A 26,099-nucleotide genomic window follows, 5' to 3' on the forward strand; every position below is an offset into this window, starting at 1 on the left:
TTTCCTTCAGTCCAGAGAACATTGTATGAGGCCATGCCCTCCTGCAGTGGCCAGCATCCAGTAACTGTGAGATGCAAATGCAAAAGGACGTGACTTTCAGCCAGTGCGGGACACTCTGATGGGCAGCACCCACTGCCGGCCTCCCTATAGGTTGGCTGAGGCTGAGGCTTTGGTAGTTTGACATCTCCCTGTGCTCATCCTTTCACAGATGTTGATCCCCACTCTGCAATGTGCACCTCCACATCTGCTTCAGGAGACCCCAACCTTCAGCAAGACCTCGTCTGATACCTGCTGCTCTCCTGGTTTCGGTGCTAAGAACGGAAAGCAACGTCTTGGATAAAGGATCTATTTGCTTGCTAGGGTAAAGGGAAATCATGAGTCATGAGCGCTGTGGTTAAAAAACAACCCACAAACTCAGAACATAGAGCGTGGCTTTGTCACTAATAACTCCAGTGTAGAAAGAAAAGGAAGGAGTCAAAAGCTGGAAGCTGGGAGCCGCCCCCACAGACCATAATATTCCAGTTCTTTCACAATATTGCTTGGCGTCGCCTCTCTTCTTCTCTTGGGCAGTGTTTGCAGAGATTTCTGTATTTTAGTTTGTTTTTCAGAGAACCAGCTTCAGGTTTTGTTGGTAGCCACTGACGGGAACCAGTTTCGCCACCCTCCAGATGCCTTTTTGAGATACTAATGTTAATTTAAGCTTTTTATTAAGAAACAAAACTAACAAGGACATTTCGACCCTCCCCCTTCCTGCCCAAGAGATTCAGGTAGAAAAATATGCTCTGGGGGAAATCTTAAGCTGTTCGCCTTAGCCTAATTTGAATTACATAAGATCCCTTCCCCGCTCCCCCCACCTCCCCCCCCCCCCCCCCCCCCCGCCCATGTCTCCTGTTTGCTGAGCTGCTCAGCAAGAATTTTCCTGCCATGTCCATCAGCTCTTTCTAAACTACCTGTAAATCACCCCTTCTCGCTTATGAAATCTATTACACAATCCCTCTCTTTTCTTCTTTGTCCGAAAATGTCATATATACACAATATCACCTCACTGTTCTCGGAATTTTCATGCCTATGTGAAGTCCCCATGTGCATGTGTTAAAATTTGATTTTTTCCTGTTAATCTGTCTCTGTTAATTTGATTTTTAGCCCAGATAGGTGAACGTAGAAGGTGGTAGAAAAAGTTGTTATTATTATTATTATTATTATTATCCCCCACATTACCGTATCTTAGTTTACCATCATATTGATTTCAGCTCTAGCTTTTCTCTTTTATTCTACTCTTTGGCTTTATTCTGTTGTTCATTGTTTCAGTTCTAAAGATGGACAGTTGGTCCATTAATTTTTGATGGTTAACTCTTCTCTAATGGAAGTATTTAAAGCTATAATTACCCTCAAAGCATCATTTTTTATGTAGTCTTTTCATCCCCGACTCTGTAAGTGTGGGCTGCCCATAGTGACTTCCTTGGAAAGAGCATCCTGTAAAAAGGGTCGAGGGGAGTATAATTTCACATTGGAGAATCCTGACAAGCACCACATCAGCCAGGCAATCAAATGGTACATTAGTAGTTACCATTGATACGATGTGGTAAAAATGACACTTTACCCCTTTAGTCTTCCTCTCAAAAAACCAAAACGCCAGTGTAATCATGAGAGGACCATCAAACAAATTCCAATATCAGAGCATCCTACAAACTACATGACCACTACTCCTCAAAATTGACAAAGGCGGCAAAATCAAGGAAAGTCTGAGAAAATGTCGCAAGTCAACAGGAGCTTAAGGAGGCATGACTACTAAATGTAATGTGATATCCTGGGTGGGATTTTGGAACAGAAGAAAGACATTTGGGACAAACTGAGAGAAAATCTGAACAAATTGTGACGTTTAGATAATAACGATGTATTAATTGGTTTGTAAATTGAGGCAAATGTACTAATGCAAGAAGTTAGTAAGGGAAAGTGGGTGAGGAGTATATGGGAATTCTCTGTACTAGCTTCCCATCATGTCTGTAAATCCAAAACTGTATTAGTCTGGGTTTTCCAGAGAGACAGAAAGGCAGAGAGACAGAGAGACAGAGACAGAGATAGAGATATAAAAGGGGATTTAGTGTAGGAATTGGCTCAAACAGTTATGGGGGCCAAGAATTCCCACAGTCTGCCCTGTGCAAGCTGGAGAACCAGAAAAGGCATGAGAAGGTAGCTGTGCAGTGATGCTGGTCTAAGTCCCTGAGTCTGAAGGCCTGAGAACCAGGAGCTCTGATGTCCAAGGGAAGGAGAAGGTAAACATCCCAGCTCAAGAAAAGAGGGAAAGGTGGCCCCTCCCCTTAGCCCTTTAGTTCTATTCAGGCCCTCAGTGGGTTGGTGACGCTGGTCCACTTCGGTGAGGGCACACCTTCTTTACTCCGTCCAGCAATTAGAGGGCTAATCTCTTCTGGAAATATCCTCACAGACACATTAGAAGTAATGTTTTGCCAGCTATCTGAGTATCCCTTAGCCCAGGCAAATTGACACATAAAATTAACCATTACACTGTTCTCAAAAAAGAATAATAACAAAAACATATATTTTATTATAGGTCAGTTCTAAGTATTTTTAAATTTTCATTATGATTCCTTCTTTAACTCATTTATCATTTAACAGTGTAATTTTTAATTTATAAGTACTAGAGAATTTTAAATTTATGATTATTGTTCTTGGTATTATACCTTCTTTGACTTATGGTTAAAAATTATAGTCAATATAATATCTCTATATTAGAATTGTGGCTTTCTTTATGGCTGAGAATATGATCAATTTTCGTATGTTTTTATGTTTGCTAGACAAATATAAGTATTTTATACTTGTGAGAAGCAAAACTCCTAAACGTCTACTAGGTCAAACAATGTTTTTGTTGTTTCTGTTTTCTATTTACTTGTTCATTTTGGTCTGCTTAGCCTTTAATAGTTAAGAAAGGTGAACTGAAATCTCCCATTACAATGATGAATTTATCGGTATTTTGCTACTATTGTTTTAATGTTGGCCTCGCATATTTTTAAGGTTTGATTAGATGTTTAATGGTCTAAACGTTTTCTCACTATGCAATTACAGTCTTTATCTCTTCATCTTAAAATCTCTATTAATGAGAATATACCAGCTCTCTTTTACTTAGTATCTTTATGACACGTTTTAAACATTCTTTCACCTTTAACCTTTGTATCTAAGATGTTTAGGTGTGTCTTTTGTAAATTGCATATATTCGTTGATACTTTTTTTAACCAGCATGTTTAGTTCATTTGCTTTTTTGTAATAACTGATACATATTTCTCTTTCTACCATTTTTATTATTTCAGTTTGTTTTCCCTTTTTCTATGCTTCATTTTAATCACCCAAAAGATAAAAATTTTAGCGTGTTTTCACATCCCTTGGCCTAGTCTACCTCCAATACTCTTCAGGTTGATACATTCAAAACTTTGGTGGCTGGTCATAGCAATCTGTAATTCAACAATATTAAAACATCTGAGCGTCTTTCCTTAACAATTTCTCTTGCAACATCTCTTAGATTTGTCTGTCTTATTTAAATACTTCACAAAAACTTTTTTCAAGGAGTTTTGCGTGGTAAGGTAGCTAAAGCTTTGCATGCCTGAGAATTTTTTTCATGCCCTCATATATGAATGACAGTTTGCCTAGATACGTGATTCTATGTTTTAAATTTCTTCAACGCCTTTAAAATACTACTCAACTCTCTAAAATAATCTGATTTTTTTTTTTTTGTATTCTTCTCTCCCTAAATAGTAGTTTTTAGAATTTCCTCTTTGTCCTTGGTGTGATTAAATTTCTCTGTAAGGTGTGACTGTTTTTACTTATCTCTCCTCTTTAGTACTCTGTCTTCCACCTAAGGCCTATTTTTAAAATTAATTCTGAAAAATTTATTATTTATAAATGTGCAAATAAATAAAATAAAATTTAACATTTATATATAAATATAATCAATTGAATTAATTCATTAATTTATTATTTCTTTAAATATTTCTTTGAACATTTTACCTCTCCATTTTTCATTTTTCTCTCTGTCTGGGTGCCTATTATTTAGATATTCTACTCCTAGCCTTCTTATCCAATAAGTTTTATTTTATAATGTTGATTTCTTTGCTCTTTGCTGCTTTCTGGAAGTTGTTCTCAGTTTGATCTTTCGATCTGCTTGTTCATTCCTCAGCTGTATTTATTCTGTTACTCTTCACATTATTAAAATTATAATTGTGGAAAATCAAATATTTCTGCTTAGTTCTCTTTTTCTTTTTCTTGTTCTTATTGCTAATACCTTTCCTGTTTTCATTTTTTGTGCTTATGGGGCTCCATTTAAATTCTTGGCCCATCTGTTCTGAGTGCCACCTCTTATGAGAACTGTAACACGGTATGTTTCTTTGAATAGCTCTTCAAATGCCTTGCTATTTAGTTTCGTGAGTTCCTGTTTACCTGAATGTGTAGGACCCCAGAGAGCTTGAGCCCAGTGAGCTGGGAGGAGGAGTGGATGGGCCCTGAGTAAAAGCCCCAAGCAGTAACCACATCAATCAGCCATCTTCGGGCCTCAAAACAACTTCCTCTTCCTCACGCCGCCCACGCTACCCACTCCACGCAATGTCAGGCCTGGGACACGCTCTAGATTATGATTCCCCATCTGGGGGCTTTGAAGGGATGGGAGGGAGGAAATCACAGCCCCAAATCAGTCCCAACTTGTTTTCGCTCCGCTCATCTGAAGCACGGGATCTGTGTCGCCCTGACTTTCTTCCGGGGGACCCTTGAACTAGAACTCTAGGTCTCTGCTGATGTCTGCGCAGGCACTGTCTAGGCCAAGGCACTAGCAAGAGGAGCAAAAGCAGAAGTCCACAGATTCACTCCTGTTTCATTCTCACACCGCATCAGCATCGCCGCGTCTTCCCACCGCTCACCACCGCCGCTGCGTTCTCACACCACCCTGTTCTTCCCCGTCCGTGCGGTGTCTTAGTATTTTTGGCAGTGTTTCCCTTCCATTAGTCCTCCCCGGTGTGACTTCTGGTCCGGGATATAGTGAAATCAGCATTTTGATAGAAGCTAGACACTGATCAGTCTAGTTCCTCAACTCATCCAAACGAAAGGCTTTATTTTCCACAGGCGCATAATGCAACGCGCTGACAGGCGCTGTCTGGGGCCCCAGACGAGGGAGGGGCTGGGAGGGGCCGGAACCTTTGGAGATTCTTAGCCCAGGTTTCTTAGCAGGAGTAGGCGATGACACTCTTTAGTTATAAGACTGTAAACGTCAAGGACCCTTTTGAGTGGGGTGCTGAGAACATCCACTTGAAAAGGATCAGTGTTTGCCCAGTAAAACTTTAAGGTCCCATCACTGCATTGGGACATTTCACTTTCTTTCTATGAATAGTTACCAGCTGCACTTCCTTGCTTCAGGATTTCAGGAGCATATAGCAAAATAAAGCAAATTTTTCTTCTTTTCCTTTCTTTTCTTTTCTCTCACTTTTTTAAAGCAGTGCTGATGATCAGAAGGCGTTTGGAGAAACACATGTGCAGCTAGGTAGCTTCAGGGACACCTGGGGCCCACTTCAGGTTATGAAGGGCAGTGGGAACCATGACAATTGATGAAATTGCTGCCAGACAAGCTGCCAGAGGAAGAGGAAGAGAAGACGAGGCTGGAACGGCGACGGATTCCACCAACAAGGGCAAGTATGGAGGAGGAGCGCCCGGAAGGACTGGGGAGCAGCGAGAGGGAGAAGCAAACCCATGAGCAGGGGGATTAGAGAAGCAGGGAGATCAAGTATCTCCCAGGGGAAAGAACAACCACGGTGTCAACGTGCTGGTCAGGTCAAGTAAGACCGGGGATGAAATTTATGGAAGTGGAAAGCAAGGCCGAACTAGGGATGAACCGATGGTGAGGGAGGCACCGAGTGTGGGCAACTCTTCCAAGAAGTTTGGTTATAACGTGGAGAAAATAGGGGGCAGATGAGAGGGGATTTTGTACATTAAAGAATTGAGCATGTTAAATGATTAAGGTAATAGATCTCAACCACAGCTACCCAGTAATGCCATCTGGGAAGCTTTAAAAAATACTCGTGGCTGCACTTTCCCCATGGATACTCTAATTTAATCAGTCTGGAGTGAGGCCCAGGCATCCATCCTTTTCTGAAAGCTCCCTGGAGAAGTCTCATACACAGACCAATGTGGAGCCCCTGGTCTAAAGGGAAGACCAGGAGAGGGGAAGAGAGAAAAAAGAAAATACTGGAATAAAAGGGGCCTAAGCAGGGACAGAGGACTTGGCCATAAGCAATATGGACATCTCTTCCGCTGGGAAAAGAAGAAGGATGCTAAGGACAGGTTCAGCAGCTGGCCAATGTCTGGCCAAGCTGTGGAAGGGAGTGTGGAGTACCAGGCTGACTCTTCTCTGTGAGGCAGGAAGAAAGGCCAGACGCCAAGGGACTTGGGGGGAGAGCTGGAGAAAAGGTTAAAGACAGCAGAGAAAGGGTGGCGCGGTTGCTACAACAGGAGCCTGAAACAATTTCTGACATTTTTGAGGACCCATTTGAGGCTGTGACAGAACCAATCTATGTCCTTGGGTGACTTTCTTTGGCAGTGTTAAGACTCCAGGTTTGCTCAGACCGGAAAAATGGACATTTATAGTTATATTGGTTCATGACTAGGAAACCAATGGACACAATGAAAAAACTGCAGATAAAAGGAGTTACAGATGTGGATTGCAGGATCTGGGCAAGATAGAGAAGGAATTGAAGAGAAAGGGGAGCTGGTGGGAAGAAAATAAAGCATTCAAGAGACTGGAAGGATCAATGAGATTGAAAGTTATGTAGCAAGAGAATGCTGAATAATAAAGGGAAAGGTTAGAGTGTTGTAATCTGAAAGTAGCTGTTGCAATTTGAGGCTTCAGATGTGGATGGAGCTGGATGACAACCAGGCCCGGCACAGCCAAGGGTGGACATGGCTAAGGAGAAAGGAAAGAAAAGGCATCAGAACTTTCCATGTTCTAAATACCCACTTTCCCAAATATTTCAACTAAGTCTTACTTATCATTTATAATTATAGTATACAATTTTACTGTAAATAGCATATATTATGCTATTTTTTCTCCCTTATACATATGCTATATACAAGGGAGAAAAAAAACAAAAAATAAAAATCCCACATATGTACACATGAATAAAAAGGACTAGATAAACAGTAACCAAAGTATTAACAGTGAGATCATGGTTAATTTTTTTCCTCTTTTATTTTCCAAAAGTTGTACAATAGTCAAATAGTATTTCAATAATCTTAAAGACGATACATTTATATTTAAAGAGAAAATGGCCTACCCCAAATGAACTGTGCTCTTTCAGGATATCTTAGTCTTGAAAGGAAGTACTATTCTGAACTTCAGAACATATTGCAATTGTAGCTTGCAACTGCGGTACCTAATGCAAACAGTGATTTCAATGAGTCTCTTTCTTTCCGGTTCATTTTAAACTATGAGATAGCAATCAGGCATGATTACTTAGACTTATAAATATTTACTCCCAAGACAATTTCCTTATGTTGATGCTGTTGACTTAATAATGCAAGTTGGCACCGATATATTATAGGACTTCCTTCTCTAAGGGTTATGTAGCATATTGAAAGAACTTGAATATGAACAACAAGAATAAAGTGGGCAAAGAAGGCCGTCTCTGACGATTGGTTTTTATCTTGCAGCCTCTCCAGCAAACATGCACATACATTTCCTATTCCCCTTTCAGTCTTATTTTCTTCCATAGTATTAACATACTATTAACATACTATTTATACCATAAGTATGTATGAAATCTTATACACACACACGTGTCTTTACTATATATTAAATCAGAAATTCTGAATTACCTGCTCTGGGGTAAGATGTGAGCACCGTTATGTTTTAAAGCTTCCAAGTTGATTATTACAAGTAGCCAGCATTCTACCGACTCAACTCGGTTAAATCAAAATGAAATTTTTGGAGCCTTGCTTCCTTGTTCCGTGAATATCAAGGTATTCTCTTGGCTGTTAACATTTCTGTCACCTGTAATGTCCCAGCTTGTTCATTTCCCAGCTCGTCTCCCACTGGTAGAACCCCGATACACCTATTCTCAGTGTCTGCCTTTTTGTCTTTCCTTTGGAAAATTTAACTAACCAAACCAACTAAAAATGAGAAAAATAAATGCTTTAGGTTCCTTGAAAAATAATTAAGTAAAAAGCAAATCATGTCTCTTGGGTACTTCAAGCACACCTTTGATGGAAAAGTTACACCTGCAATAAGGTAGACAAGGCTGCTTTAAAATGTGTAATGGTGTGCCTAGAGCCACAGTTGGCAAGGTGATGAAGGAGTCCCGTATAAAGGTCACCAGAAAACCGGAGGGACACCTGGCAGATCTTACAGAGGGCCACTTTAAGGAAGTTCATTGGTGATCATGAAGCAACAGCTGGCAGAACAATACAGGTGAAATCGACTCAGATGACATAAATTATACTTTAAAATGTCACTTTCTCAATCTGCATCATGTTTTTATTTTCGAGCTTTGCTTTTGAAATAATTATAGACTTATAGGAGATGGTAAAGCTAATACAGAGAGGTCCCTTGTACCTTTCACTCAGTTTTTCTTGATGGCTGCATCTCGTATAACTATAACAATAACAAAGCCAGAAAACTGATATTGGTAGCATGCGTGTATATAGTTCTATGCTATTTTTGTCGCATGTGTAATTCATGTAACTATCACTACAATTGAGATATAGAAATATTCCATCATTTTTCATTTCTTTAAAAATGATAAATGCCCAAGAGTGTGATCGCTAAGTCTTCCTGGTGGATTAACATTTTTATTATTGTGGTTCCCTCTGTACCTGGTAATTTTCTTTGCTCTCAAGTCTATTTCATCTGCTTTCTTCTGTTTGTTTGACATACCTTTCCCCATCATTTTACCTACAGACTATCTGTATTGTTATAGTTGCGCTGAAGTTATTATAGACAGCATATAATTATGTCATTTAAAAAATAAAACAACTAGACTTTATTTTTAAAGGTTTCTGGTTTATGGAAAAATTGAACAGCGACTAGAGAGTTTTCATATACCTTCCCCCTTGTTTTCCCTTCTCTCTCCTCCCCTCCCCCCTACGCCCCGCCACCACAATTTCCCTGTCGTTAACATCTTGCCGGGATGTGGAACATTTGTTAACAATTGATGAACAAGTAATTGATACATTGTCATTAATGGAAGTCCATCATCTACATTAGGGTTCACTGTGTGTTATACAGTCTATGATTCTGACAAATGCATAATCTGTATCTACCATTACAGTGTCACTAAAAATAATTTCACTGACTTAAAAATCCCCTGTGCTCTACCTATTGATTCCCCCCTCCCTTGCCCCTAAATCTTTAGCAACCACCCACCATTCTACTGTCTCTATAGTTTTGCCCATTCCAGATGTCTTTGGAATCACACAGCATGTCCTTGTTCAGACTGGCTTCCTCTGTTTAGCAGTACACACAAGGTTCCTCCATGTCTTTGTGGCTTCGATGGGTCTAACAGTATCACTGAATAGAATTTCATTGTATGGATATATATCACTCATTGAAGTACATTTTGCATTCAAATTTTGGTAATTATGAATAAAGATTTTATAAATATTCATGAGCAATTTTTTTGTATATACATAAATTTTCAACTCATTTTGCTAAATATTAAGGAACATTGCATCTATTCCATCTTTCTGGAGGGAGCCCCCTAGTCAGTACCATTTAGGAAGAGGAAATCAATGTATTATGAACCAATAGCTGATTGATTTTTTAATCCTGACCATAATTTCTTTTAATTATCATATAGACTCATCAAACCTGCTCTCTTTAGCCAAAAGTTAAAGAAAGGGGTGCCCTAGAAAGACAGGTTTGTTGTTGTTTTTTGTTTTTTGTTTTTTTTGTGTTTTTTTTTTTTAGTGTTAGTGGTCATCAGATATTACTTGAACCTTATAGGACTCAAGGTATTAAACTAAATGTGATTTCAAAATTAAAGGTAGTATCTGGACAAGCACCTCTCATATTCAAAACCAACCAGTAGATCCTATAACTCAATAAGAACTTTCGAATCACTTTTCGCCACATGATAGCATTCATATTTTTGTGATAGAAATGAAGAGATTTTTAAAAAGTAGTATCTAACTTTCAGAGGGAATCATAAGCCACCTAATTGTAAAAGAAAATTGAGAAAAATTAAATGGAGTTAACAGAAAAATAACTCACGTGGGATCAAATTTTAATAAGCCAAATTAACATAGCAAATGATTAGTGCTTACTGAATGAAAACAATTGTCACCCTATTTTAAACTCATTTTAAATTTGATATAAGTAGTTTTGCCTAGTGATTACCTTTTAAACCATGAATTAATACTCTTTTTCAACTGTCAATAGTCCCTATTTGCCAAATTACAGATAGGCAAAAGACTTTCCAGACATAGAGACAGAGTATTTCATTGACTTCTAATGTGTTAACATTTACAATAGCTTTATCTCAAGAAAAGGTGACTTGTTACCTCTTACATAATTTAGGTCTGTGCTGTTTTCTGTTATTAATATTTTATACAACTGAGAGTAAAAAATGTCTTTCATTGTTTAAACAATAGCGGTATAAATATTGTAGATTCATCCTGAAAGTGATTGAAACTTTAATAGTAAAGAAAGTGTTCATAAAAGAATAAAGTTTGTTTGCTTGTGTAATACAATGCAAAAGTCATTCGGGGGAAATTATTAATAGGATGTGATGTCTACTCTCAGTCCGCTTTGTACCACAGCTCAATTTCCAGCACAACTTTTTTTTCCCAGCTGGCCACACGAGCCCCTGCATCAGGATGTGTCCCATGTGTTGGTGGCTTTCTGATGCCCAGCATGCCGCATCCAGTACCTCCAAGGGCCAGGGAAGCCTCGGGTTGGCTCTGGAGAAGAAAGGGGACTGGTACCTCCAACCAAGCCCACCATGGTCTTCCACAGATGCTCTACCTCCTTCTCAGTGTCTGTTTATCTTAAATCACTAATTAAAGACAGGACACACATTGTCCAGATAGTCATTATTTATTTCATAAATATTTATTGAGTACCTACCATGTGCCACATACTGTTTTAGGTATTACAGGGACAATAGTGAACAAAACAAATATTTTTGTCTCATGGAGCTTATATTCCCATGTAGAGAGATAGATAATAAATAAATACACACATACATATGTATATATGTAAATATAGTATATGTGTGTTTGTGTGTGTGTATAAATATATGTAATGTCACAATGATGAATACCATGGGTAAAGCTGAATAAGAAAGTAGAGATTGATAGAGTGACAAGGTCATAGATGTGTCACTGGTCCTCTGTGGTGGTGCATTCTGAGCAGAGGCCTGGAGAAGAGAGGAGAGAGGGCTTGCTTATGTAGATAAATAGAGTCCCAGGCAAAAGTCCCCAGGAGGAGCATGTTTGTCATCTTCGAAAAAGCCAAGAAGCCTGCATGGCTCAACCAGAGCGAGTGAGCAGGAGAGGAGACAGAGTCAGAGGGGCAGCTAGGGACCAGATCATGTGTGACGTTACAGCCATGGACAGGATTTTGGATTTACTCTAAACCAGGCAGAAAGCTACTGAAGGCTCTTCATTGTTTCCCTAGATGTGGCTTATACTTTTCGACAATTGTCCTGGACACCAAAGGGAGGACATCCAGAGAGGGTGCATGAAGAAACTGGGAGACCATTTAGGAGGCTATTCCAGGAGATGGTGGTAGTTTGGGAAGGAGTGATTGTGGGCGAGGTGATGAGAAGAACTGTGATACAGAATGCATTTCCAATTTAGAGCCCAAAGAATTTGCTGCTGAATTAAAAGGGTGCTGTGAGGTGGACAGAAGCATCAGAAGAGACGTTGAAAATTTTCAGCCTGAGTAATTAATTGGGGGAATGGTAATGCCGTTTTCTGAAATGGTGAACAATGAGGGAGAGAAATTCTCTAGAGAGAAATTAAGAAACCTCAATATGACAGATGCTTGTTGTTAACATTTTTTTTGAGATAAGTATTAGACCTTCGGGAATCTCCCAAATTCATCAGCACCACCTGTAATACTTCCCATAAAATTCAGTATGGTGACCTTTTTTATTTTTATTTTTTAGTCCTTTAAATATCTCTCCCTTGCCTGAGAACAATCATGGATGAGGTCAGAGCACTCTCTTGAAATGATGTCACAAATATCATTTTCTCTATGGGACCACATAGTACGCCCACCTAAGGTGTGACAGTTTCACAGATAAATTTGACATTTCACTCAAGTTTATTCAGAACTTTGAATTTTCAGCCAAAGATTTTTCCAGGTATTTAATTCCATCATAAATATTAACAATTAATTTCTTTTGGGGGCCACTTTTCAAAAAGAAATGAATTGTTTTCACCTCAAGAGTGTTTCTGAATATGGAACAATGACTCAGCATGAGAAAGCCAAGGCGAGACAAGATTGCTAAATGAGCCATGAGCATCTCTCACTAGCTAAAGAGATCATTCATGAATATCAACTTGCCTGAAATATTCAACTGTATGAATCAGTAAAATTTGAAATTCGTTCAATTGTTAATCAGGAAGTCTCATAAATGGTTAACGCCATGTATTTTAACTTCAAGAATGTCAACAATTTGTCTGGATTGATCACATTCAGTGTCTGCTAATTAGTTTTATGTCATCGGTGAAGTCCTGCACCTTAAAATCCCTCTACCTCTGCCCTAAGATAATGCAAAGCTTCCCCTGATTTTAAGAATTTGTAAAGAACCTCATTAAAGTTTTAGATATCCTAAAGAGGTCATGTTTGAAACAGAAAGACTTTGATTCAGGTCCTGTCTCCGTTATTTACAAGCTGTGTGACTTCTAGAAAGTCGCTCAGTCTCTCTGAGCATGTTTCTCAGTGTTTGAAAACAGCCCAGAATAAGTGTCTATGGTGGTCATAGAGATGCACCACTCAGATTTCCCTTCAAAAGCTCCTGCTGTGAGGAGCTCAGCTGGCCAACAACTCTGGCTGCCACTCCTTTGGATTTGCTGTGGCGTTTACATTTGCTGGGCCTGGCAGGAAGTGGACACTTGATTAACCTTGGTAGAATGGGCCATGCAGAGGACTTATATAGGTCGAACTAGATGAAATTTCAAAATTAGATCTTTCTGACATCAAATAGGTAAGCTAAGTCAGACACCATGGAATTACGTAACACCCGCCTTGTACTGTAGCTAACAGGTGTCTGACATGTTAAGAGGTCAATAAACATTAAGGAACAAAGGAGAGTTGGCAGTAAGAGAGGAAAAAAAGAAGAAAAGTCATATCATTACCAATTTTATATTTTTTTCAAAAATGCCTAGGAAGTTTTAGCTACAGCAGATTAGTCTGACAAAGATCCAGCACATTGGTTAATGACCTTCGTCAAAATTGGGCATATAGGGATATTACTAATAAAAAATTTTATGCTCTCTATAGTGTAAATCTGTCATTAAAAATTAGGAAGAAAACAATTGTCTACATTTATGAAACGAATGTCTACATTTATAAAGCATTTTCCAGTTTCCAATAGGCTTTCTCCTGCATTATCTCATCACAAGTTCCAGAAAAGTTTTATATAGTGCAAAAGGCAATTAAACTAAATAAATCCTCTGAACGAGTAATAGGATCATTCCTTTGTCACCCCATCTGTATCTTATGTGAATCTATTAAGCATTCTCTTTACAGACTAGTTGATAGTATTCAAAGTTAGCATGGATACAACAGCTATATAACCCATTAGCAATTTCTCATCATCTGCCACCAAACCTAGGAATAGACTAAGAAAACATAAGAAACCATTTCCATTAGCAGCTACCAAGACTTAACATCATAGATGCAAGAAGTGCAGATATTCTTAACCTTTGGTACATGAATCCCTAAAATTGACTAGAAAACTTTACAGCTCTCAGAATGTTTCTCATGATGGTCCACAGTGCTATTCTGAAAGCCGTAAAGTTTTCTAGTCAAGTTTAGGGATTCATATATCAAAAGTTAAGAATTTCTTTGGGTTCCACAGCACAACTAGTTAGAGGCAGAATATGACTCGTGACACTCCTAGTTAAATGCTGTTTTCCCCTGTCAATCAAGTGCCTTCGGGAGCCATAAATTTTTTACCTCAATCAGGGAATGATTATATTTGTGTTTCTGAAGTTTGAATGTGAAAGGGTCTTGTGTATGCTTGACTAGTTTATCCCGAGATTCTATCATTTAACGGGGTTTAGTTAACATTGCCTTAATTATACAATCTCAGTAATAAAATGTACAGAAAATGAGTGAAAATGTGGTGGGTGTGCATCAAAATTTGCGTAGAATTGGTAATGTTCCATGATTATAGATTAGCATATGTATTCAGTTTCCTTGAAAATGGTTAAGGCAGAGGTCATTATTCAAAAATTAAGAAATTGGGAGAAAATCTCATTTGTAGCCTGGAACAGCCTTAACTCATATATATGTGTGTGTGTGTGTGTGTGCGTGTGTGTGTGTGTGTGTGTGTGTATATATATGCATATATATATATATAAAGCAGCAGTGAAGATGCCAAAAAAGCTTACTATAATCCTGTAAGTGCCAAGGATGAAATTTTAAAAAGGCGACAATGCTGAAGTTATCAATGGGGAAATATGAAATGTTGGTAGAATTATGTGAAATAAGATTTCCCTCAGTTTTTGTATGAGAGAATTTGCTCAAATTATCTGAATAGCACTTTTTAAAAATATAGTTCTTACCGGCAAAATATAGTGTAAGGATGAGTACTTAACTGGTTGCCTAATTTAGGTAAGACTAGGGAAACAGTTTGGGCTGGTTTCGAAAAGATAGCATTGTGTGTCTCTTCCATCCTCATCTTTTATTCTAGTTTCTTCCTCCATTTAGATCTTCAAATGCCATCTATTGTCCCTCCCCCCCACCCCACGTCAAAACCAGCTCTCCAAAAAAGATGATACTGAAAGATAAAGCCCAGAAAATATTGTCATGTCTATGTAGCAAACACTGCCAAAATCTTAAAAACTGCAGGAAGAAAAAAAAAAAAAACCAAAACATGTGTTAGCCTACTTGCAAACGTCCAAATACTTCCCGCCCTGTACAATTCTGAATATAGAGTGTGGATCTGAGGACAAGAAGCACCAGCTTCAAAATGAAGGACAGCACGATGAATGCACTGTGGTGACAAGGCAGCCAACAAAGTTCCTCTAAATGATGGAGGAAGCGCCCCTCCTCACTCTTCCAAAGCCTTTCGAATCACCCCTCAGGGAGTGTAGAGAGAGGGAGGTGGAGGAGAGAGGGGCCCGAGACACAGAGATTTCTGGGGGAATGGGGGTTGCCGAGGGCGCTGGGAGCGCAGAGGTGGAACTGGCTCTCTTTAGTCCCCCGGCTCTGCTCCTGGTCACTTTAGAAAAAAAAGATTGGTAGTGATGGCAGCCCTAAGATCCACAGGCTAAGGCGTGAACCTCCGGAAACCTTCCTCGCAGCTCTTCTGACCATATGGGGTTGTCTGAGCAGGGAGATAAGGAAGTAAGCAAAGGGTGGGGGAGGGTCAGATATGTGGGGAAGCCTTCCATCAGAAGCCATCGCAGGAGCCGTAGCAGGGAAGGGTAAGGAAATGCCACGTTCCTCCCTGGGTTATTGCTCCAGAAAACAATTGAGTGTTCAGAACAGCCACAGAATATGGCCTTGGGGGATGGTAGTCTTTCTTTTGCCCTTCCTTCCTTCCTTCCTTCCTTCCTTCCTTCCTTCCTTCCTTCCTTCCTTCCTTCCTTCCTTCCTTCCTTCCTTCCTTCCTTCCTTCCGGCTCAGAGAATCTTTTAGAGGAGGTATCACAAAGGGAGGGTTATTCCACTAGCCACCAATAACCCAAAGGCCAGCCTGCTCTGTATCGGGCCCTGTGGTAAGCGCTTAAATGGGGACGGAAGGGGTAACATGGAGTTATTTCCCTAACTATCTTAAAATCTGGTTATAACCTGATGACGGCAGTAACTACAAGAAACTCATGTCTGCTCCTGCTGGAGTAACTCTGACGTGAGCACTTCCAAGAGGATGGAGAAGATCCCTGTGCTTGTCTTGGGGAAAGCTGTGGTCTCCAGAGAGGGATCTTGTACCAGTCATGCTTCCCCTGCAGGGCCTGCTCTATCGCCTGTGGGTAAGGTCTCCCCATTCCCCACTCCCAGCACTAAATCGTTTTGGCCAGTCTGCCTGGCATGGTGCCTTGTTTTTTGCAGAATTGTTATTCTGTGGGAGCAGGGCCAGAGGCAGGCCAAGTTTTTGCCAGTCATGCTGAATCTGCCATCCTTTTACCTTCACAACTTGCATTTTTACTGAGAGGCTTAAGGGTGGGGAGAGAAGGAAAGAGAGTATTCTGTTGATTGGTGGAGAGCCTTTCTAATAACTCTAGGACTTTCCACCTGCTTTCTAAGCCTTAGCTCTGAGTCAACAGTATCTCCCAGGCTGAATTGATTTAGCCTGCATTGTTGACAGACCAGGGAGGAGGGCCCAGGGGTAAGAGACCAGCAGGCACCTACACTCTGCATTCTCCCCTTTTTCTTTGTGCCTAGCAGTGTATGGGAATGAAAATGGGGCAGTTTTGAAGGCTGAAATTCATTAGCGAATAACAGAAAGAGGAGGACCAGAGGTGTCTCGGACATCTTTCCTTGATGCTTTGAGGCAAAGGTTGATAAAGGAATGGGAACACATCACAGTGCTTGGTAATAGACAACCCTGCCCTAATTGCCTGGGTTATGAGTCATACTGCATTGACAAATGAGAACTGGACTTGAATAAGCATAACTCTGTGAGAGTTGCTTCTTTTAAGAACTGATCCTTCTGAGAATCTGAATTTGAAGTCTAATGAGTCCAGTTATATATCTTTAATATCCGAAGGATTTTTTCGAAGTGATCTTTTAACTTAAGATTTGACTTTCTTTTTTTATTGACTAGGTGAAACTCTGAACTGAAAGTATATAATAATCTATGTGAAATTCACAAATTTTTAATGTATCGGCACAGTTGTCCAGTCAACTAAAAATAATAATATTATTGAGCACAATTCTGGTGTTAGAGCCAATATCTTCTAACTTGGAAATTGAAGAAAAGACCCAGACAAACCTAGCTAATGGGATAAAATATTTTTTTTAATCCTAGCTTTATACCATTCACAGATTGTCTTCTCTGTCCCATGCTGGTCTGATTTGGCAGTCACATAGTTATTTTGAGGCTCTAATTGTAGAGAGTTTGTCAATTTAATCTGTTTATAATTGGTCAGATTTCACATCTTAAGTAGGTATTCACGAAACATCCTTCTCTACCTCAGGCTACCATTTTTTCTGATTACTGCATAGATTCACAATGGTTCCTTCTCTTCCAAAGCTTGTTTATTAACTTCTTACTTTAGCTATCCATGGCTGGTCACAGTTTTATGATGGGATAAATGCTAAATGGGCTACCCCTACCTGTCTTTAAGAAAATAATTAAAATGTTAAGTTGTGTGCTACTTAAAAAGTAAAAAAAAATATTGATTTTGTATTTCTTTTTTTTTGCATTACTATCAAATATAAGCCCTTACCTTACAAATATAAGCAGCAATTCAGTTTTTATGAAATGACAACATGTTTCATACCTATGTACAGAGTGTTCGCCAAGAAGTGTGGAAGGGCTTTGGGGTAAACTTAGAGGGTGACAAGAGTCCTGTGGCTTTCCAGAGAAAGCATGCCCTGGGCAGAGGAAGAGTAAGTGCAAAGAGCCTGAGATGACAACATTTATTAATGCTTGCTCTGTGCTAGACACTGCCGATTTCACTGGAGATACATAGATGAGGCCACTGGCAATCCTCACCCTTGTTTGTAGTCTGTTTGTAGTTTCCTAAAAATATCGTTTATGGCTTAGTTTATTTTTACATAAGCCCAAGCACAATCGTGAAAAGTTCACATTTTATTTCAATTTTCTCAAATTTGGAATAATGTATTTTTTTTAAAAAACAATCTCTCGGGCTAGGTCTAAACAGTCAACACTTCTGCACTTAGGTTTTTACACAGTTGTTTCTGTAAGGGCGCCTTTTGGTCGCTGCTTTCCTCATTTCTTTTGTGTTGGTGTTAGAGAGACTAAGTGCACTACAGATACCATAAAAAAGTAGAGAAGCTAGAGAGGTAATTTGTGAGACAGCTTCTTGGAAATATTCTCCACAGAGAATGTTTTACTAGACTAATATGCTCTCTGGTGCTGGGAGGAGCAGCTTAGGCAATTGTCTAGGGTATTGGTATCTGTCTCTAGTTCAGAGGAATCCACCCACAGAGAAATGACTTCCTCAAGTGATGAAGTCAGTATTGTAGCAGTTCCATGAAGAATTACAAAATATTCGGGACTACTAGCTACAATCTAACACTAAACACTTTTTAAAAGTAATAAATATTGTATTTCTTAAAGTAAAGAAACAGAATTTCAAATATGTTAGCAGGTGTCTAAGGGGTTAATAAAATCTCATTGCAGTGACACGAGGAGACAGACTCTCCCCATTTTCCATGCTAGCAAATTCTTTGGCAAAGCCTTTTAGGATTTTGTTTGTTTGTTTGTTTGGTATGAGTTCAATAATGTTTATCATGTGCTTCTGAAATTGCAGAATAGATTCAAGTCAAACGATGACAGCATAAAAAGTACCGAGTCAATACTGATTCATGTAGGATATGCACGATTTCTCATCGGCTATTAAGGATGCAAGTTGACTGATACAATTTTACAGATTGTAATATTTTTTGTTGTAAGGCAAATACATCTGCTTTATGTTCTTAGACTTGATAAAGTTGGAGGATCCCAGAAAATAGTTTCTGGATACTTTTCTCTGGATTAGAAACATGTTTTCACCCGGAGAATGGTTGTTTTCATAAAAGATACCGAAATAATTACTTTAATTACACACACACATCCACACCCCTCCCCACATACTCATTAGATCTTTGAGGCAAATATAATTTAAGTAAAATTATTATTCCTTAAACAATTGAATCTTTGAGATTCCTTCACAATTTTTCTTTTCTTGATTTCTTCATTACTTTCTAAAGACTTCTAAGTCACATCAGTATTTCATTTTATATTCCACAGAATGGCCATGCCTATAATCAATTATTACTCTATTTGACTTGTTCTTCGTATTTAAGGTTTGTTTCCGGCATTAAGTTTGAGACTTAAAAGGAATCAAATCTATCAGTTCCCTATACTAAGAAACCTAAGACCTATCAATGACCATTACTTAAATTTTATCAATTAGGAAAGAAATTTGACACTAAGAATGATCAATCATGATTAAAAAAAAATGTAAAGCCTTGAAATAAAAAGGAAATGACAGGTTACTTAGCTACTGTTTTCATATTATTTTTTTCACATTACAACACTGTGTTTCTGATTCTAATCCATTTGACTGGATTTTAAATTACTTTGCTTACATAAATTCACTCTACAAATATGTAATGTAGATACCAGCCAGTACTATTTTTTCATATGGTAATATAAAGTCAAGCTGTTTGATGAAAATGACAGTTCACTTACTTCTTGAGACATAACACATAGGAATAATTGCTTTGAGAACACTTCATGTATAGAAGGCCTTAAAAGCGCTCTTGTACTTATCAGCACAGTTTTCATGGTAACAAATTCCACTAATGTAAAATGAATACAATTGAATCATGACCAGTTGAACTTTATTTATTGTTTGCCATTATGACAGCATTTACTCTAGTAAATAAAGATGAGATACTCGTGTTCAGTTTGCAAAAATAAAATTTTACATTAAGAAGACTGCATGTAAATGAGAAGTACTTTCTAGGAAGCAGGTTAAAATGCAGCTAGTAAGTATAAATGAGTCCAGAAATATCTAATTTGGAAAGCGTTTTACTGAAGGTTGTGAAGGGTCAACACAAGGGGAAAAAAAAAAAACTAGGACAAATCTTGTCCTCAAGTTCTCACTTGCAAATCCCAGTGAAGCCAATGGAAAGTTTATGGAAATATCTGAAAGGCACACTTGGCCCAGTTCAAAAGCTCTATTAAATTAGTATTTTAACACATTGTCCTAGTTAAGTCTTGTCTTTATGGTCCTTTTCACATTGCTTCATCAAGAATTCAGTCATAGCTCACTCAGAAATCATAGAAATGAGATCAGACTAACAAGGGATATTTGACCTTCCATTTAATTTCAAAGATACTTTGACTCCCTAACCTCCCCAATCTCAATGCTGACAAAAAGACCTGTGTGAATCTGTTGATGGATCTAAGGTAAGCTTTGTTTTTTTTTAATGCTCATAAGGAGGGAAGTATGAACAGATGTAAAATGTATAATATTGATACCTTGCTTGGAGAAATTTTGTCCCTGCCACTAAACTGTATAGATATCCAATAGTATCTGATGTCATAAACATTGTTATAAATTTCATTTTATAATACCGAGTGTATAAATGTCATTGTAGGTGTTTCCTTGTAGTACAAGGAGGAAGTCAGATAACCTTTAACTTCCTCTGCTCTGTACAAGGCACAGCCGCGTACCTTGTCAATGTTACTAGACTTGGTTTCTGAAAATGCAGGAGTAAAGCGTCACTTCATGGCATTTGGGAGTTAGTTATCAAAGAAACTTGATTTCCTCAAAGAGGTGGACTTTGCTAAGCACCCACCATCAAGTTTCAGACCTTTGCAGGTAGGACCAATTAGACTCTAGGGAGACACCTGCTGAAAGAAGAGGAAGCCAGGTGAGACGTTCTCTGCTCAAAACCAAGCCGTGTGCTGGAAGGAAAATTTAGACCGTTAATTCTGGAGCCAGATGGGAGGTGCCCTGAAACATGGTCAAGAATTGGGGGAAGGCCTTAAGAAGTTGCCAGAAACGTATCAAATCACCAAACATTTCTTGCTTGTCTGTTACCCACCAAGCATCGTGTTGGCAATTGACAACACAAGAATGAAGGCTTCAAGTCCCTGTCTGCTTTATCCACGGGTCTAGATATGTTTTAGATCACGCGCAGAATTCAGAGGCATAATAGGCCCAGGGACTGAGGCCGAACATGGGTCCCAAGGTTGGGGGTATCAAGGAAACATGAGCGTAGGTATAGTCCAGCGGAGAGAGATTTCAGATAGAGGGTGTCATCCAGTACAAGAAAATGAACTTTTTGTTTTACATTTATATTTGCATCTCTTAACTAAGATTCTCTGAAAATATTGATAGCGCGAACGAAATGAATTCCTGTTTTAAAATCGAACCGATCAATTACGTGTGGCTTAAGCACAATTTCATGTGCTTACGCAGCACGATCTCAAAAACGTCCTAATGCTAACACAAGAAACACAGCTCTTTCGCAAGAAGAGGGACTGCATTCCTTGCCGTCTGGCTGGGGAAGTGGGGCATGAACAAAATTCCCAGGGAAAGGCCTAGAGGCCGCGCGCACCGTGCGGACGCTGCACACGTGGCCGCCGGCCCCGCCCCCGTGCCCGCCCCATCCCGGTCGTGCGGGGTCCTCCAACGCTCGCGAGAGCCCTCTCGGCTTCCACGTTTGCCACGTTCCAAAGGACCGGGACAGGCTGGAAAGCAGAAACCGTTTCGCGCTCACAGGCGGCTGCGTGGTGCCACAACAGCCCAAAGTCTGCGGGGGGGCGGAGAACCGCGGCAGAGTGCTACCCCTCACAGAGGCCCTTGTGATAGGCCCCGGGCCGCGTCACTCAGCCCTCCGTGGGCGGGGCGGGGGCGGGGCGGGGGCGGGGCTCGGCCGGGAAGGGGCATGGACGAGAGGGCCGGCTGGCCGCGCGCTCTCGCCTCCGACCGGAGTCGCAGGTTCGGCGCTCGCGAGGACCGGGCGCGCGCAGCCGGCACGCGGGCGAAAGTCCTCCGAGGCGCGGCGCGAGGTCCGAGGCACAGGCGCTGCTGTAGGAGTCGCGGCCGGCACCCCCGCTGCAGCGCCCGCTGCCGCCAGCGATCCCCAGCGGTCCCCGCGCCCCCCGCGCCTCCCACGCTCCGAGGGCGTCCGCCACCCCCCGCCTGCCCCAGCAGTGCGCGCGATGGCCCCACGCAAGAATGCCAAGGGCGGCGGCGGCGGCAACAGCAGCAGTAGTAGCGGCTCCGGCAGCAGCAGCGGCGGCAGCAGCAGCCCAGGGGCCCGGAGAGGTCAGAGGCGCTCCGGGCGGGGGTCTGGGGCCGTGAGCCGCGGGTCGGGAGCCGGGGGTCGGGACCGGACCCGGGGGTGGGGTCCGGGCGGCGCGCGATGTGCTCCCATCTCCCCGGGTCCCGCCGTGCGTCTCCTCCATCCTCCGCGTCGCTCCTCCTCTTGGCGAGGGCGGAGGCTGCGCTTGGTGGGCCGGGTGAACCGGCCTCAGGGGCCCAGACGAGCGGGGTTCGCGGCCTCGGGTTGGTCACGCCGGAGAACCCCTTCTCGGCTGATCCCTCACCTGCAGGGTGCAGCCGAGGTGGAGGTTATTGCTGGACACCTTCCTGGCTTTCCGTGGGGTGGAAGAGGGAAGAGAAACAATTTACCTTTGCGTCGCGTATTTGGAGGACTTTGGAAATGAGCCACAGTCAGAGAAAATAGGTTCCTGCCAAATCAGCCACTTTTAAGAGCAACTCAAAGGATAATCTACAGGGGGTGTGGGATGGTGGAGTGGGGGGAGTGATTGGAATGATCTTGGAAATTACTTTAAATATGTTTGCCTTTATGTAGCTTTCTTAACATGCGTTGTAGTTGCGTATAAAATATCACAGTACCGTAGAATACTGGGCAAATTTCTCTGTTAAAGTCTTTTCCTTAAAAAACCTAATGGTTATTCACCTTTCTTCATGTGCTTATTCAGCAAAGAGAGAGAGCATATGTTTTAAATCTGTTTCATCTCATATTTCAGCGGTTCTCGGTTTCTTTTATACTTCCTTTGACTCATAGGCTATTGAAACTGCAATACACATGTGTATTGAATGCGAGCTGTAAACTTTCTTTTTTGAAATGATTTAGATTCTTTGTTTCCTGAGGTAAGCTCGTAGCGGATTCATATGTATCAAGAAAATGAATCAGATAACCATAGTCCTGCTTCAAAGAACCATTTGTTTATAGCATTTATCACCATCTGAAAAGATCTTATTTTCATGTATATTGTCCTGTCCTACTCTATCCTCTTGTTCATTCTTATTCACAACGTCTAGAATGGTCCTGGCCTCTAATAGGTGCTCACTAAATATTTGATTAGTGAGTGAATAGATTTAAATGGTGAAAGCAGTACAATTAAGTCATTGCACAAGTTTACATTCTGAGAACTAATATTTGTGTTGTCAATGGAAAAGGACAGTGTGAAGTTGAAAGCAAGCATATTAATTCACCTTTGACATAAGAAAAAGTTTGTGTTCCTTTGACACTTGTTCTTAAATGCCAGCCAGAGGCTTAAAACAGGCAGAATAGTGCAGACAAACTGGCTTAGGTGGCTCTGGCTACACTTTTTAAAGTTTCCAATGAGAAGAGGCCATTGTGCCATTTGAGGACTAACTTAGAAAGCTGATGAACAAGACTTTGATGTTGCTTTGGGAAGTTTTCTGTATCTGCTCACAAGGGAAGCACATCTTTGTTTCATTTTATCCTTTCCGATCATGAGTAGAGAGGACCGATTGCACCTGAGGAAGCCTCTTTATATGGCTTTTTATTGGTAAGAATTAGTATTGCTAATTGTGTACATAGTGTTCCCACCCCTACTGGTTCCATAACTGAACCAGTTTTAACCTGCAGGTAATAAATGTAGGAAATGTTGTGACCTAAATGAATGTATTCTGACTTTCATATTCAGGCATTTTAGGACAAGCTCTGTCCATATTTGAAGATCTACAGCCTTTTAAGCATTTTACACATTAATTCCATAATTGTCATGAAACAGTCATAGTATGTAAAAGAGAATATATTAAAAGTCCTTGTATTACAAAAAAAACAAAACAAAACCAAAACCCCAAAGCATTTAGAGAGTTGGTATTGGGGTTTGCATGGTACACAATGAGTATTCTTTTTCTGCAGCTATTTTTTCCAGTAAAAATTGAGTTCTGACTGTGTGCCAGGTAGAAGGTACTGGAGATGGAAATGAGGATTCTTTCAGTGGTAAACAGTTCCGCTGCACTCTGCCAATGTGATTTTATTTATACTGTTTTCTGATAGCTGGATATACCTGAAAATTAAGGGCAGTTTGAGAAGGACGTGGGCTAAAAAAGTAAGTTTTTTGAGATCTTTTGCATTGACAGTCTTAAGCTGATGATGACATTGTTTACATTAAACATTATTGGTTAAATTTTTATGTGGGGTAAAAAGGACCCAGTCTTTTGAAGCATGCCTTTTAGAAAAAAAAAAGGTGGTAATCTGGCCTTCTGTTTATTTTTGTTGAAAAGCGATGTTTGGAAACTGAAACTGGGGATTTATATAACTTCAAGCAAGTGCCTGCTTTTCATTTTACTCAGCTTAAATTTAAAACTGGTAAAATGTCTAGTAGCCTATGGAGCTCAATTGGGCATCTTACCTTTAACTTGCATATGAAAATTTGATTTGTGTGGCCAAGGAGCCAGAGAAAACCAGTTTCAGATGTATTGATTTGAAAATCTTTGATTTTTGGACTTATTTTGCAGTACAAAGACACTGGTATGTGTAATGTTTTTGTTTAACTTTTCCCTTTTGAATATCATTCAGTCTTTTTCCCCTCACATCTCCTAACATGCTACAGGGATGTAACGTCTGTTTATCTAATACCATCGTGCTGCTCTGTTTCCCTTTACCGGTAGGTGTCACTGCAGAACATTATTTCCTCTCATTGGAAGCTTTAGATTCTGTAACACCAATTAGTTTCTTATTTAATCAGCCTTTACATACATATTCAAAACTATTGAGGGAGAGCCACTGCTCTCAAAAGTCTCCAACAGCAGATTTTGAAATATAATAGTAACATTTTGTCCCTAGCAGCCTTATTTTTTTAAGCTTCTCTTATGTGAAATGCATTCATGGACTCTCTGTAAAATTTATATATTCACAGATTCTTTTGATAAATATTAATCATTTAGAATATTTTTTTCTTTCTACTTTCAGTGTCTCTTAGATTACTTAGTAACTAATGAATGCAATACACTGGTGATCGCATTCCGGCATCCTTGAATGAAGAGGCTTTGGTGAAATTCCTTCTTAAGTCCACTATCAGTTAAGGCCAACTGCTGAATCCTCCATTAGTCATTCCCGAGTGAAAAACTAGGAAGAACATAATTCTTCCACTGCAGGAACTGGGCACTGTTTTTGTGTTTAGTGGAATAGCATTTTGTCCATTCGACTGCATCATATGAAGCCAAGTACTAAAAAGTGTTCCAGGGGAATTCTTGAACACATTTAAAAAAGACCAAACACATTTACCTGTATTGGGTTTAGGAAGTAAAAGCAGAGATTTATATTTTAGTCTTGTTTTTAAAATCATGTATCTCTGAGAGATTACTAGAAAATGAGAGGTTTTCATTTTTAGCTCATTACCAGCAGAGTAACTTCGATGAAGGCTCCTGTGGGCTCTCCACCCTATTTTACTTAGCAGCAGAGATTTACCCCTTAGCTCTCTGGTCCCAATAGAATAAACCTTTTTTTCTCTAGAAAGGCTATGTAGTTTGAGAGCCTGTTGATCTGATTTATATTGATTTAAGAACCACGTGACAGGTTACTCAAATTCTCTAATCTCTTTCCTCAAATGGGAAAGAATTATTCTCTTTCAGAGTTGTGATAGCCTCTAAAACCAATTTTATAGGCCTTCCTGTTTCTCAGATGTTTTCATTAAAGTACTTATATAAGGGTGAGTACAGAACTTTGGAGACTATAAGGATAAGAATATAGAGCTAAGCAGACCATTCATGGCATGCTTGAAATTTTTAGATGACACATCATAAAGAAAAAAAATCGTTTTTGTTATATTCATAGCATCAATGTTGTAAGTAAAATGGTGGTTCTAGAAATCATTTTCGTAATGTGGCTTTGAGTACCACTTGACACTTTTCTGTCTCCCTCTGGAGGTGTAAGTATCCCAGTTGCATATCAGCCTTCAAGTT

At 40.0% G+C, this 26,099-nt stretch overlaps 1 protein-coding gene across 6 annotated transcripts in view; it reads left to right on the plus strand.

Moving 5' to 3' along the window:
- Positions 1-21,556: 21,556 nt before the first annotated feature.
- ASPH (aspartate beta-hydroxylase) overlaps positions 21,557-26,099 on the plus strand; it is a 176,807-nt gene continuing 172,264 nt past the window's right edge. For 4 of the 6 annotated variants that reach the window (XM_036232830.1, XM_036232831.1, XM_016162543.2 and 1 more), the window contains exon 1: positions 21,557-22,178. In XM_036232830.1, coding sequence (XP_036088723.1) covers positions 22,073-22,178 — 106 coding nt within the window. In that variant the 5' untranslated portion in view covers positions 21,557-22,072. The remainder of the gene's footprint in view (positions 22,179-26,099) is intronic. The other 2 variants (XM_016162545.2, XM_036232829.1) reach the window with 2 other exon arrangements.

Source organism: Rousettus aegyptiacus, unplaced genomic scaffold, assembly GCF_014176215.1.
Source record: "Rousettus aegyptiacus isolate mRouAeg1 unplaced genomic scaffold, mRouAeg1.p scaffold_m13_p_15, whole genome shotgun sequence".
NCBI classification, from domain to species: Eukaryota; Metazoa; Chordata; class Mammalia; order Chiroptera; family Pteropodidae; genus Rousettus; species Rousettus aegyptiacus.